Here is a 12,065-nt window from a genome sequence, read left to right as displayed (position 1 = left end):
AGGAGGGTGAGGAGCACAGCGCCCTTCTGCAGCAACAGCTGCGGATTGGCTTGTGGGAGGCGGTTCTCTGGGGCAAGGCAAGGGCCCCTGCCGCTTCTGGGCTGACTTTGTGGATTCCGCCACACCTCACAGGGCTTTGTAACTCCCCACCCACTTGAGGGTTTGCAGATAACTTTTTTTTTTTTTTTAAACAAAGCGGGGGTGGGGGTGGGGGATTCCTGCTCTTAAAAACAAAGGGCTTAGACACCGGCTAGTCGGCTGCGGGAGGCAGCAGCAAGAGAAAGGCCGAGGGGCCTGGAGTAGCTCCTGAAAGCCGCCGAGGGCCCTGCGGGCAGACGCACCTGAATTCTTTTGGTGGGGAGAAAAGCCCTGGAGCTCCCCAATGTGCCAATTGGCTTGTTGTTGTTTTGCTTTTTTTGAATACACAAACTCTCTGAATACTCCTGTCTTGCCCCACTTTTTTGTGAGTTCATTGCTTTGGAAACAAAACTCTCTTCCATTTATTGGGAATTATCAAATTTCCAATCCTTCTCTATCAAGAGATCCAGCAACACCCTGTTATGTAAATTTCTTCCGAAGATAAATTCGAAAGCGCCTCCATTCATTCCTTCAAGAACTCAACAGATGTCCTTGAGGCTCATTTTCAGCCGGGCACTCGGTTCACAAGACTCAAGAGACCCCTGGCTCCAGCCATTGTCCAGGTTGTCACTGGTGTCCCCAGCTCTCCACTTCTGAGGACCCACTTCTCACCCCCTCCCTCCTCCGCACACGTTCCCGAGGCTCTCGGCTGGTGTGATCTCACCGACTAGAGAATAAAAACAGCCCAGGGGCGCCGGCGCCGGCCAAGGGCCTTGACGGGGATCAGCGAGCGCGAGGCCAAGTGCCGGCCCCAACTTCCTGGGCCCGGGCCTTCCGCGCGCCCCCTCTCGGGCTGGGGTCCTCTCCAGGGTGCACTCGCGTCCGGACGGCGCTTACTTGCTTCGAGTCCAACCCTCTCCGGCCCGCAACTCCAACCAAGCCGCCCGAGTGTGGACTCCGAGAGCGGACGCCACGGGCCGCGCTCAGTCCTCCCGCCCGAGGCTCCTGTCGCCGCGTTTCCCAGGACTTCCTCCCCGCGCCCGCCCGACTTCAGGTCGGGGCCGCGCAGGGTCCAGAGCGCACCAGCCAGGACTGCCGCCGCCCGGGTCGCCCACGTGGGCGTGCTGGGCGCGGGGTGGTGGCCGGCCGGCCGGGCGCCCTCCCCGGAGCAGGGGGCGGGCAGGGCGCCCGCGGGAGGAGGTGGCGGGGCGTGGGGGAGGAGGCGGGGAGCCCCGGCGGCGAGGGGGCGGTGACAGCACTTGGAAAGGAGGCTGCACGCGGATTTGCATGAAACACAGACTGGGAGCGGGCGGGAGCGGGAGCGCGGCGCACGCCCCGGGCCGGCCCAGCCAGCGAGCGAGCGAGCGGCGAGCCGGGAGGAGGAGGGTGGCGGGGCGGTGAGGCCGCAGAGGCGGAGGGATCTGCGCATCAAAGCTAGCGAGGCGAGCGAAGTTTGGCCGGGGGTTGGACTTTCCTTCCCGGAGGCGGCACCCAAACAGCTACCCCGTGCGGAAACCCAAACTTCTGCTGCCACTTGGAGTCTCGCGGCCGCCGCCTCCGCCCCGCGTTCGGGGCCTTCCCGACCCGGCACTGCTGCCGTCCGCCCGCCCGGCCGCACTTCTCTTCGCCGTGGGAGCCGCTCCGGGCGCAGGGCCGCGCGCCGAGCCCCGCAGGCTGCAGCGCCGCGGCCCGGCCCGGCGCCCCGGCAACTTCGCCGAGAGTTGAGGCGAAGTTTGGGCGACCGTTGCAGGCCCCGGCCCAGCTCCCCTCTGCGCCCCCGGCGTGCCGTCGAGCCCAGCCCCGCCGGGGGCGCTCCTCGCCGCCCGCGCGCCCTCCCAGCCATGTCGTCCATCCTGCCTTTCACTCCCCCGATCGTGAAGCGCCTGCTGGGCTGGAAGAAGGGCGAGCAGAACGGGCAGGAGGAGAAATGGTGCGAGAAGGCGGTCAAGAGCCTAGTCAAGAAACTCAAGAAGACGGGGCAGCTGGACGAGCTGGAGAAGGCTATCACCACGCAGAACGTCAACACCAAGTGCATCACCATCCCCAGGTGGGGGCCCGCCCGGAGGACCCGGGGGCACGCCGGCCCAGCCCCCTGGCACTGCGGAGCCGACCCAGTGCGGCTGGAGATGGGAAGAGGGAGAGAGAGGGAGTGAGACTGTGTGGGTGCGTGTGTGTGAGAGTGGGAGAGCGCGGGCAGGAAGGGGGTGGGGGACCCCAAACAAAACCGTCTCTGATTTGCAAAGATAAGAGCCCGAGGCTTCCACGCGGCACTCTGGCTTCCAGACCTCACATTCCCTTTCCACCTCCGGGAGGGGAGAGCGGGTTGCTGCGGGACTCGGCCGCCCCCACTCCGGGGAGCTGGGGCTGGAAGTTGAGGCCCGCTTTGTTCGGCTCCGCGGGCCGGAGCCCCTCCTCCGCCGCCGCCTCCCGCCCCCGCGGCCCGCGCTCGTGGAGGTGGTGGTGTCTTTGCGTTTCTTTTCTTCAGTCCGGTCTCCCCACTTTCCTCTACAGGAATGCGGTCCGTACAGCTGGGGCTGTGGGTGAGGAGCGGGAGCCTAGTGATTGACAGATTCCTTCTTCGTTCTTTCTTTGCCTTCGGGATTAGCATTTTTATCGAGTATTTTTAGACTCTGTTGTGCCAGTCTCCCGCCCCCTGAGCATGCACGCACTTTGGTTGCAGTGCAGTGCTTTGACTTCCAAATGGGAGAGACAAGTGGCAGAAAATAGGGTCTTCCCCCACATCCCACCCCCATCCCGACTCCTTTGCCCTCCTTTTGGTCCAAGAGATTCTGAATCCGTGCAGAACGAGGGAGAGGGGCAGGCTGCAGCCGGGCAGATAACAAAACACACCCCAAAGTGGGCCTCGCATCGGCCCTCGCATTCCTGTAGAGCCCTCCTTCCCAAAGCGCGCTGCCATCTGTCTGGATCTCCTTTATCCTTCCCGTTGCGCGCTAGCTAGGTCGGGCGGGAGCCCACAGATGGCTGATAGAAGGGGTCAGTGACTTCACTCCCCCAGGGCCTTCCTTAGCTTAGCTGTGCCTGGCTGGGAATTGGGCGTTGGGGGTACCTTGGCTTCCTGTCTCTACCTCTCAGCCTCGTTTGATTCTGAACCAAGGGAGAGAGCGTGTGTGTTGGGGGCTGGCTGTTTTGGGGGTCCCAGGCTGCAGAGGAATGAGTAGAAAGCACCAGGGACTGTCAGCCGCAAAGGGACTGTCATCCCTGCCCCTGGGCCAGGGTGGACTCCATCCTTGGCCACCTGCTTGGGGCAGTTGTACAGGGGCTGCCAGGCGAGTCAGGCAGGCACAAAGCAACATCTGTCCACGGGAACCCAGGGCAGGCCTCCCCTGGAAATAAATGCCACATATGGTGGGAGTGCGGACTTAAATTTTTTTTTTTAACTGGGTGGATCCAGTCAATAAAGGGGGAGGGAAGGCGGTGTGCTGTCTGGGGAAGTCTCTGGGCGTGTGATCGGGAGCCAGAATTGACTTCAGAGGAGGTGGTGTGATGTGATGGTCAGAGAGACCTGGGATTTGGTTCCAACTCTGGTTCTTAATTCTTCTGTATTCCTTCCGTGGGGGTGGAGAGGGTAGAGTTGGTGAGTGTGCTACTTCTCTGTCTGGGGAGGGGTCTGCCAAACCTACCTTCTCCTTATCTGCCTCGGTGCATTGAAGACAAGTGCTTTATGTATTGAAACAGGAAAAAAAAAAAGGGGTATCAATTATAAAACAGGCAGCTGTGAAAAGTGTTTCACAGTTTACAAAGCACTTTCACATGGTTTTCTGAGGTCCTCAAAAAAAGACAGAAAGCAAGCAAGCAACCAGCCATGGAAAGTAGATAAGGTTGTTAGGCTTAAGATTATCACATTTTTAAAGCAGAGAAAACCTTAAAAGAGAGAGGTGAAAAGGCTTGAGTCATAGACATGGGGTTCTGACTGAATGTGCTCTTTCTGCTGCCCCATGCTGCTTTATACTTTGAAGATCCTGAATACATTCTTTGCTGAATGCTAAAGCTGTGTTAGCTTTGGGAGGGCCCTGTGGATCTTTGTATGTGCGGTTGCTTCTTTAATCTTTGGGCTGGTGATAGCTTGGCAGAGAGGCCTTGCTTTGCCTTGCTTTGGTAGGAGTTTGTCCTCTGTGGGGCCATACCTTTGGCCTGCCTTTTCCTCTTCCAAAGTCCTGCTGAGACTTTGGAAGCCTAAGACATGTGAACGCTTTGGATGATTCTGAGAGTTCAAGCCAAGCTGCCCTGTGGCCTTCTCGTGACTGTTAGGACTGAGGCATCTTCTGCCTGCCTGGATAGGACTGAATGCAAAAGCAGATTTTTTTTTCATCTTTTTTTTTTTTTTTTCAGTTAGGGAAACCCAGTTGCTTGGGTGGATCCAGACAAAATGGATTTTCATCCTTGGATTTTGTGCCCACGCCTCTGGGTCACCTTGTGTCCCTTGGCAACAGCTGCTGCTGTTTTGGTCGTGGGCAGAAAACTAAAGGCCACGTCTTGGGGAGGTGGCTGGTTTGGCCCTATGCTGGTGATATCAATGTGTCTGCTAAGCCCCATAGATTGCAGTGTTGCTTGTCAAATTGCTTTCACCACAACTGCCTTTTAGTTTGGAAAGTAGAGAAAGGAAAATGTTTAACTTAGTCATTCCCCCTGTGTGTGGGGGGTTGGTCACTGGGTGCTTAAAAACACTCTGCAAGATCTGGAGTCTGGGGTTTAAGGAGTCCTCAGTCTAAGGAGATTAAGCCAAGTGTGTTTTGGCTAATATATAATCATGAGCAGCAACAGCAACATTTGGCAATTAGAGCTGTATACTAGGGACTTTCAGTCCACAGGCTTGCTTCTCTGTGACACCAGCTCTGACTTGTTTCAATTATCAGGGGAGCTGGTGTGATACACATTTATCGACATAAAGAAGGTAAAAGAGATTGGTGCCGAGGAAGTGGTAAGAGCTTCATTTAGATACACCAACAAAGGGGCTGTCAGGATACTCTGAGGTCTGGCAGGATTGACAGAATTTACACAAGTTTTATAACAGCCTCTCATGCCTCACTGCTTGAGTACCTGAGTAAAGCTGCAGGTATCCTCCTTGCCAGTTTATAAGAATGGAATCAAAGCATTTGCCACTGAATGAGAGTTGGTGTGTGAGCGTTATATGAGGAATGAGGAGCTCGGCACACTTAAAACTTAGTTTTCCGGTAGACACTGGTAGCTTGTACTTCCACCAGGGAATCCATGCTTTGGCCTCGTTGTTGGGAGCTAGACCAAGCTTAAAGCATTGCTTGTTTGGAAGGGAATTTGGGCTTTCTTGTGTCAGAGCACCCAGTCCAGTGGAAAATTGGAGAATTGAAGCAAACACTAGGTCTGACACACAGCATCTACTCCCTCCCTGTGAATCTGATCTTTTTTTGGAGACAGAGTGTTGCCTTGTTGTCCAGGCTGGAGTGCAGTGGCATGATCTTAGCTCACTGCAACCTCTGCCTCCCGGTTCAAGCGATTCTCGTGCCTCAGCCTCCTGAGTAGCTGGGATTACAGGCGCCCACCACCACGCCCAGCTAATTTTTGTATTTTTAGTAGAGACGGGGTTTCACCATGTTGGTCAGGCTGGTCTTGAACTCCTGACCTTGTGATCCGCCCGCCTCGGCTTCCCAAAGTGCTGGGATTACAGGCGTGAGCCACCGCGCCCCACCGAATCTGATCTTTTACCATAGCCTCCTCTTACTATCTCCTTGAATTTTGCCAGGGTACTCTCACTTTGAGAAAGGAAAAAGATCCTAATCTTCAACATGCCTTTTCCAGATTTCTGGGGATAGACCTATTACTAAGGCTGTAGTAGGCCTCCCTCTTCTCTTGGCTGCAGTTCAGAGCACCATGCCCGTGTGGCCCATTGGAAACAAGCCCCCTTCCAGCTGCTAGGGAGGTAGTCCATTGTCTCTTTGCTCTTGTTAACTTTGATTAGGGGAGCTCCACGTAGGGCCTGAGAAGAGGAGGTGCCTGCAGGACAATAGGTCTCTGATGAGGGATCTGACTCAGCTGCAGCTGAACCTAGGAGCCACTTGACGTTCCCTGGGAACATTTAGAACCTCGGAACATGCTGCTTGCACCTGGGAGTGGAATGTTTGCAGACAGCCCCTCTGTTGTTACAGGGCTGGATTTTGTTGATTTATTGATATTTATTGGACCCCTCCCGTGTCTCAGTCAATTTTTTAGGTACCAGAGGAGGATGTAGAGACACGTTTGAAAAGTTCCCAGCCTGTGAGGAGCTTACACATCAGTAAGGGAAACATTAATAGGGCATTATCTGAGTATCTAACTGCTATCTCTTTCTCATTCCCAGCTACCAGCAGAAATATGAGATCTAGTATGGATGATTTTTGATGGGGGCGGGCGTTGATGTGCCTTTTAAATATTGTAGAATTCACTATGTTAGCAAATAAAATAATGACAGGCATCTGTTTTCGCTGTAAAAAACACAAAATTCAGGTCCTGTACCTACCGTTTTACTACCGGCAAGGATTTGGGAATCCACTTAAGTTTCACAGCTTTTATGTCCGCACCTGTCAAGTCAGGATGAGATAAGTCCTGTGGAAGTGTTTTGTGAGCCAGAGAACTTGACAGGTATGTTATGTTTAGACTTCATCTGCATCATTCATTCATTATTGAATTATTCAGTCCTTTATTGAGCATGTACTACAATGACCACAGCAGGGTCCCCGTACTCAAAGAGCTCCCTGTCTAGAGCGGGAGACAGACTTACGCAAAGGTATAGGGCATAAGCTGCGGCTGAGGAATGTGCTAAGTGCCCAGCAATGTGGAAACACAGTTAATTCTGTGGGAGGAGGTGTAGAGAGGAGAACCCATGAGAGGTGGACAACTAAGAAGGGGACAAGGGTTATCCAAAGGAAGCTTTTTGGACTGCAGTATGATGTTGGGAACTTTTTGGTACATGGGGATAGTTCCCTACGAGAATGAGGACCTCTTTATCCTCTTTTACTAAACTGAGTGCTGCTATAAATATGTTACCTTGTAACTGGCACTGAACGGTTAGTGACTTGGGAGCTATATTTTACTCCACTGTAAAGCATTTTCTCTTTGAAATAAAAAGTAGTTTAGTACTGCAAACTGAAATTCAGCTTTCCTTGGTGGGAACAGGGACTTTAGATGTATCAGCTCAGAATATGACAGGCAGTGTTAATAAAAAGTGGACAACTTGGCTGGGCGCGGTGGCTCACACCTGTAATCCCAAGCACTTTGGGAGGCCGAGGCAGGCAGATCACGAGGTCAGGAGATCACAACCATTCTGGCTAACACAGTGAAACCCTGTCTCTACTAAAAATACAAAAAAATTAGCCGGGCGTAATGGCGGGCGCCTGTAGTCCCAGCTACTCGAGAGGCTGAGGCAGGAAAATGGCGTGAGCCCGGGAGGCGGAGCTCGCAGTGAGCTGCCATCACACCACTGCACTCCAGCCGGGGCGACAGAGCGAGACTCTGTCTCAAAATGAATAAATAAATAAATAAATGAAAAGTGGACAACTTGCAGATGGTTGTTTTGAAATTCAAAGCTTCTGTGTGACCTAGCTTCTCGTTTCTCTGGTTAACACTTGCTGAGAATAAATCCTAGACGCCTGAGTTTCTGAATGAACATAGGTGCTTTTAGTGGTATATTTTTTAAAAAGTCTTTGCAAGGGTGAAGTTTTAAATGACAATTTTAATAACAAAAAAGTCTATGAATACAGTCACATTTAATTCTGATGAGAAATGCAAGAAGATGAAATTGAAAGAATTTGTTTCAAGCTTATCACATCAGGAATCCAATTAAATGAGTTAAAAAATAAATATTGGTTTAATGTAAACATGTGATTGCTGTATTATTATAATGGAATAAAATTAACACGATTTAATGAACTGAGCGACAATTAATTTTTACTTGTTAATTTATTAGGAGATTTTAATGCCATTTGATGCACAGTACAGCCATTATTCTGCGTGAGCTCCTTAATGAAATAAATAGGACCAAGCAGGGCTTGCTTCAAATTGAAATCAGCCTTCATTCCTGTTAACCTTATTCTCCCACCTTTACCCACCCATCCTTCAGCTTCCTGTAATTGCAATTAAGTTCTCTAAGGTTGGAATGCAGCTTTCTTAATCAGCAAGTCTCATCAGTAGTCCTAATTGACTTTTGCCCTTTTCTCCTTTGCCATATTGACTGATTAAAACAAAAGCAAAACTTAAAGACTCCATTCCCTCCCCCAAATCCACATCTCATAGTGTTGGTTGGCTGGCAAGAGAACTGCCCAAGAAGGCTGCTCGTGATGGCAGCCTGCTGAATGTGCAGGGGATGGGAGTTCATCAGCCATGTGCACACGTGAATGGCTGGTGCAGTGTTGGATGGGACTAGCTCCTCCCTAAGGAGGGGTATGACCTTCTGTTGGCCTCTGACAAGTCCCTGAGCCATGGAGCCTTCAGTCTTCCCATCTTCAAGCACAGTGGTTCCTGGAAACAGTGGGAAGTTGCCATCCTAAGCCCACCCTACAGAAGTTTGGTTTCTATTTTTACTCTATTCTAAGTTTTAGAACCGAGACAATTCCAAGAGAACTTGTCCAGTTCATTTTTATGCCTTCCTTTAATGCCCTACCAGGTGCTAATTTCTGTGCCAGGTAATGCGGACAAAATAGTGAATAAGACAGATACTGTCCCTGGTGCCTTCTGTAGCTTCTAGTCCACTGGCTGTGAAACACAGGTTCTTTGGAGTTATAAGAATGCTGTATGTGTTCACTCTAGCTAATTTGTAAATACTGTTTTTTTGGTGCCAAACAAACCAAATCCTCCAAGCTCTGCAGTTTATCGACTTGACAAGGATCTCTCTCTGTGTCTTTCTCTTTCTCTCTGTATAACATTATCCTTTGTTTCGACTTAACAGTTTGAGAAATAAGCAAATCTACAGCATACTATCCACTGTTGGTTATCTAAGGCCCTTCCTATAAACAGCAGCCTGCCACAGTGGGAACTGATGTAGAATGTTTTGACAGACTCAGTTTAAAATGAAAACACAGTAGAAGCCTATTAATTAAGAAGTTTGACTAATTCTGGACTAGGTGAAAGTTTGTTTAGCAGGCCTTTTTGCCCCATAAATGCTGTCAAAGAAAAATTAACAAACAAGAGTTTGGGGATTGTTTTGGAGGTAAGAGTCAGCAGACCTTGGTAGGTTTTAGACGTGGCTCTGTTTCTGATTAGCTGTGTGACCGGGACAAGTCACCTTCTTTGGGCCTCGAATGTTCTCAACTGGAAAATAGGCTAGATAAACTTTATTGGAGGGTCTTTCTAACTTGGAATTGATATTCACACAAGCATTTTATTTTATTTTATTTTATTTTTTGAGATGGAGTTTCGCTGTTGTTGCCCAGGCTGAAGTGCAATGGCGCGGTCTTGCCTCACTGCAACCTCCGCCTCCCAGGTTCAAGTGATTGTCCTGCCTCAGCCTTCTGAGTAGCTGGGATTACAGGCATGTGCCATCACACCCGGCTAATTTTGTATTTTTATCGGAGACCAGTTTCGCCATGTTGGCCAGGCTGGTCTCCAACTCCTGGCCTCAAGTGATCTGCCCGCCTCGGCCTCCCAAAGTGCTGGGATTCCAGGCTTGAGCCACCGCACCCGGCCACGTACAAACATTTTAGAAGCTCCCAGTTGCACCCATCTAGTTGATCAGTGAATGACAGATCTTTCATAATTATTAATGTTCCAAGACTCGATCAGCCTGGTGTCAATTAATTTGCATAAGTAAAAATAATACAATTGTAATTCAGCCTTTAATTTTGGTGATTTCCCTCCCTCTTCCTTACTCTGTGAGTCTAAGTCAGTGAAATTTAACTACAAAGGAACATGAAAATAATGCTAGGATGAAGACGTGGAGGCTGTGCCTCTTGAGATGCAGTGAACAGTTTTTCTTCTTTTGTTGCTATTTTTGACTATTCTAAGAACAGGAAGTTTACTTAAACTAATGACCACAGATGCCTAAAAATGGTTAAATGTAAGAGGTAGGCATTATAGAGGATACCTGTGGAAAATGTTTGCTCATATGTCAAAGTTTACCCAGGAAGCTTCCTTTATTTATTTCCAAGCATCTATATAAAGAAAGGCTGCACTTGATTGCGTAAGCATGAGCCTTTTGTTAGGCAGCGTGGATGTTGCAAGTTTAAACCCCAACTAGGAAATGAAAAGTGAGTTTCCTCCTAAATAGTTCTTTTTCAGTATCACATGGCTCTCCCAGCTTACATCTGGCAAGTTTTTCTCTTGAGTGCTTTGCCGGTAGTTTAGGACTCCAGTATTGTATTGTTTGTTTGTTTGTTTCTTTATCTCTCTCTCTCTCTTTCTTTTTTTGTTTTTTGAGACGGAGTCTTGCTGTGTCGCCCAGGCTGGAGTGCAGTGGCGTGATCTCAGCTCACTGCAACCTTCGCCTCCCAGGTTCAAGCAGTTCTCCTGCCTCAGCCTCCCGTGTAGCTGGGACTACAGGCGCCCGCCACCACGCCCGGCTAATTTTTGTATTTTTAGTAGAGATAGGGTAGGACTCCAGTATTAAGAAACACTGTGTATGGTTTTGCCTTTGAAACCTACAGTTATGAATCTGGTCCCTTTTGCTGCTAAGTGTTGCATCACAAACTGCCAAGCCAAGTTGTAGCTCTGAGGTGTCACCATTTTTTTTTCTTTTCAACTGGACTTTTGAAAATAGTAATGCTTTTTGGGTGTGTGTTTTTTAAAGGTCTGTTTTTACGCTGTCACAGCTCAAAAATGCCAAAAGGCATTTTTTCCTTAAAAAATCACCTCTGGGCTAAGCCCAAATGTGGAGTAATGAATCCAGAAAGGACTTTTTGAGTAGTTACAAGTGGCTGAAAGCAGGCACTGGTGATGGAAATTGGGTTTTTCCTTTTGCTTCAAATCTTCCTGGTTGTAAACTTTTTCTTACTGTTATTGAAGTCAGACTCAAGGTGAGTCTAATTTCTCCCAGCCCATGGGAGGGCAGAGTGAATTACTGCTTGTTGTGCCACCCCTTTACATTTTGTGTGTGGCTGTTTGTCTCTACCCAAACAGGTTCTTCACATATTACCTGGGGAGCAGGAGAAGGGGAGGACAGGAAGAGCACAATTGGGCAGAAAGAGCAAAGCCTCTCAAGTCTGACGGATTTGGGTTTGAGTCTGACAGTTATTAGCCATGTGGTGACCTTGGGTACTTTGCTTCAACTTATCAAGCCCCATTTTCTGCATCTGTAAAATGAGGATGAAACTACCTACTTTATAGAAATCAACCCAAGTGGCCAGGCACGGTGGCTCATGCCTATAATCCCAGCACTTTGGGAGGCCAAGGTGGATGGATCGATCACCTGAGGTTACGAGTTCGAGACCAGCCTGACCAATATGGTGAAACCTCAGCTCTACTAAAAACACAAAAATTAGCGGGGCGTGATAGCCTGCGCCTGTAATTTCAGCTACTCAGGAGGCTGAGACAGGAGAATTGCTTGAACCTGGGAGCGGGATCTTGCAGTGAGCCAAGATTGCACCATTGTACTCCAGCCTGGGCAATAGAGTGAGACTCCGTCTCAAAAAAAAAAAACAAACCCAAGTGAGATAAGATATATCAAGTACTTTGCCAGAATCAATCATAATACATAGTAGGTGCTTAGTAAACACTCGTTTTTCCTTTCAAAGGGGGAAATTTGGCAGATGATGTCCGTCGACTCCAATAGGTGATCCCCTTCCCACCCGGACACGCTTGCTCACAGAGCATTCTCCTTTGGAGAGTCTCAGTTGATATAGTAAAAGGATCTACTTCAACACACACAGAGAACATACAGACATGCCACTTGTTGATGTAAGGCTTGGCAGACTATTGAAAGAGAAACAATTCATATTCTTAGATGGTTCTGCCCTCCCCCATCACCTTCTCTATCATTATTTTTAAAAATTTGTTTGGTCGACTAAAAATAATAGTACTGAAAACAA

General features: G+C 49.5%; 1 protein-coding gene across 6 annotated transcripts in view; it reads left to right on the top strand.

Moving 5' to 3' along the window:
- The first annotated feature begins 1,366 nt into the window (after positions 1-1,366).
- SMAD3 (SMAD family member 3) overlaps positions 1,367-12,065 on the top strand; it is a 124,631-nt gene continuing 113,932 nt past the window's right edge. For 4 of the 6 annotated variants that reach the window (XM_055278032.2, XM_055278033.2, XM_055278031.2 and 1 more), the window contains exon 1: positions 1,367-2,125. In XM_055278032.2, the coding sequence (XP_055134007.1) occupies positions 1,920-2,125 (206 nt within the window). In that variant the 5' untranslated portion in view covers positions 1,367-1,919. The remainder of the gene's footprint in view (positions 2,126-12,065) is intronic. The other 2 variants (XM_063638823.1, XM_063638827.1) reach the window with 2 other exon arrangements.

This window comes from Symphalangus syndactylus, chromosome 5 (assembly GCF_028878055.3).
Source record: "Symphalangus syndactylus isolate Jambi chromosome 5, NHGRI_mSymSyn1-v2.1_pri, whole genome shotgun sequence".
NCBI lineage: Eukaryota > Metazoa > Chordata > Mammalia > Primates > Hylobatidae > Symphalangus > Symphalangus syndactylus.
Note: the sequence above shows the minus strand (reverse complement) of the source record. Positions and strands in the feature narration are given on the sequence as shown.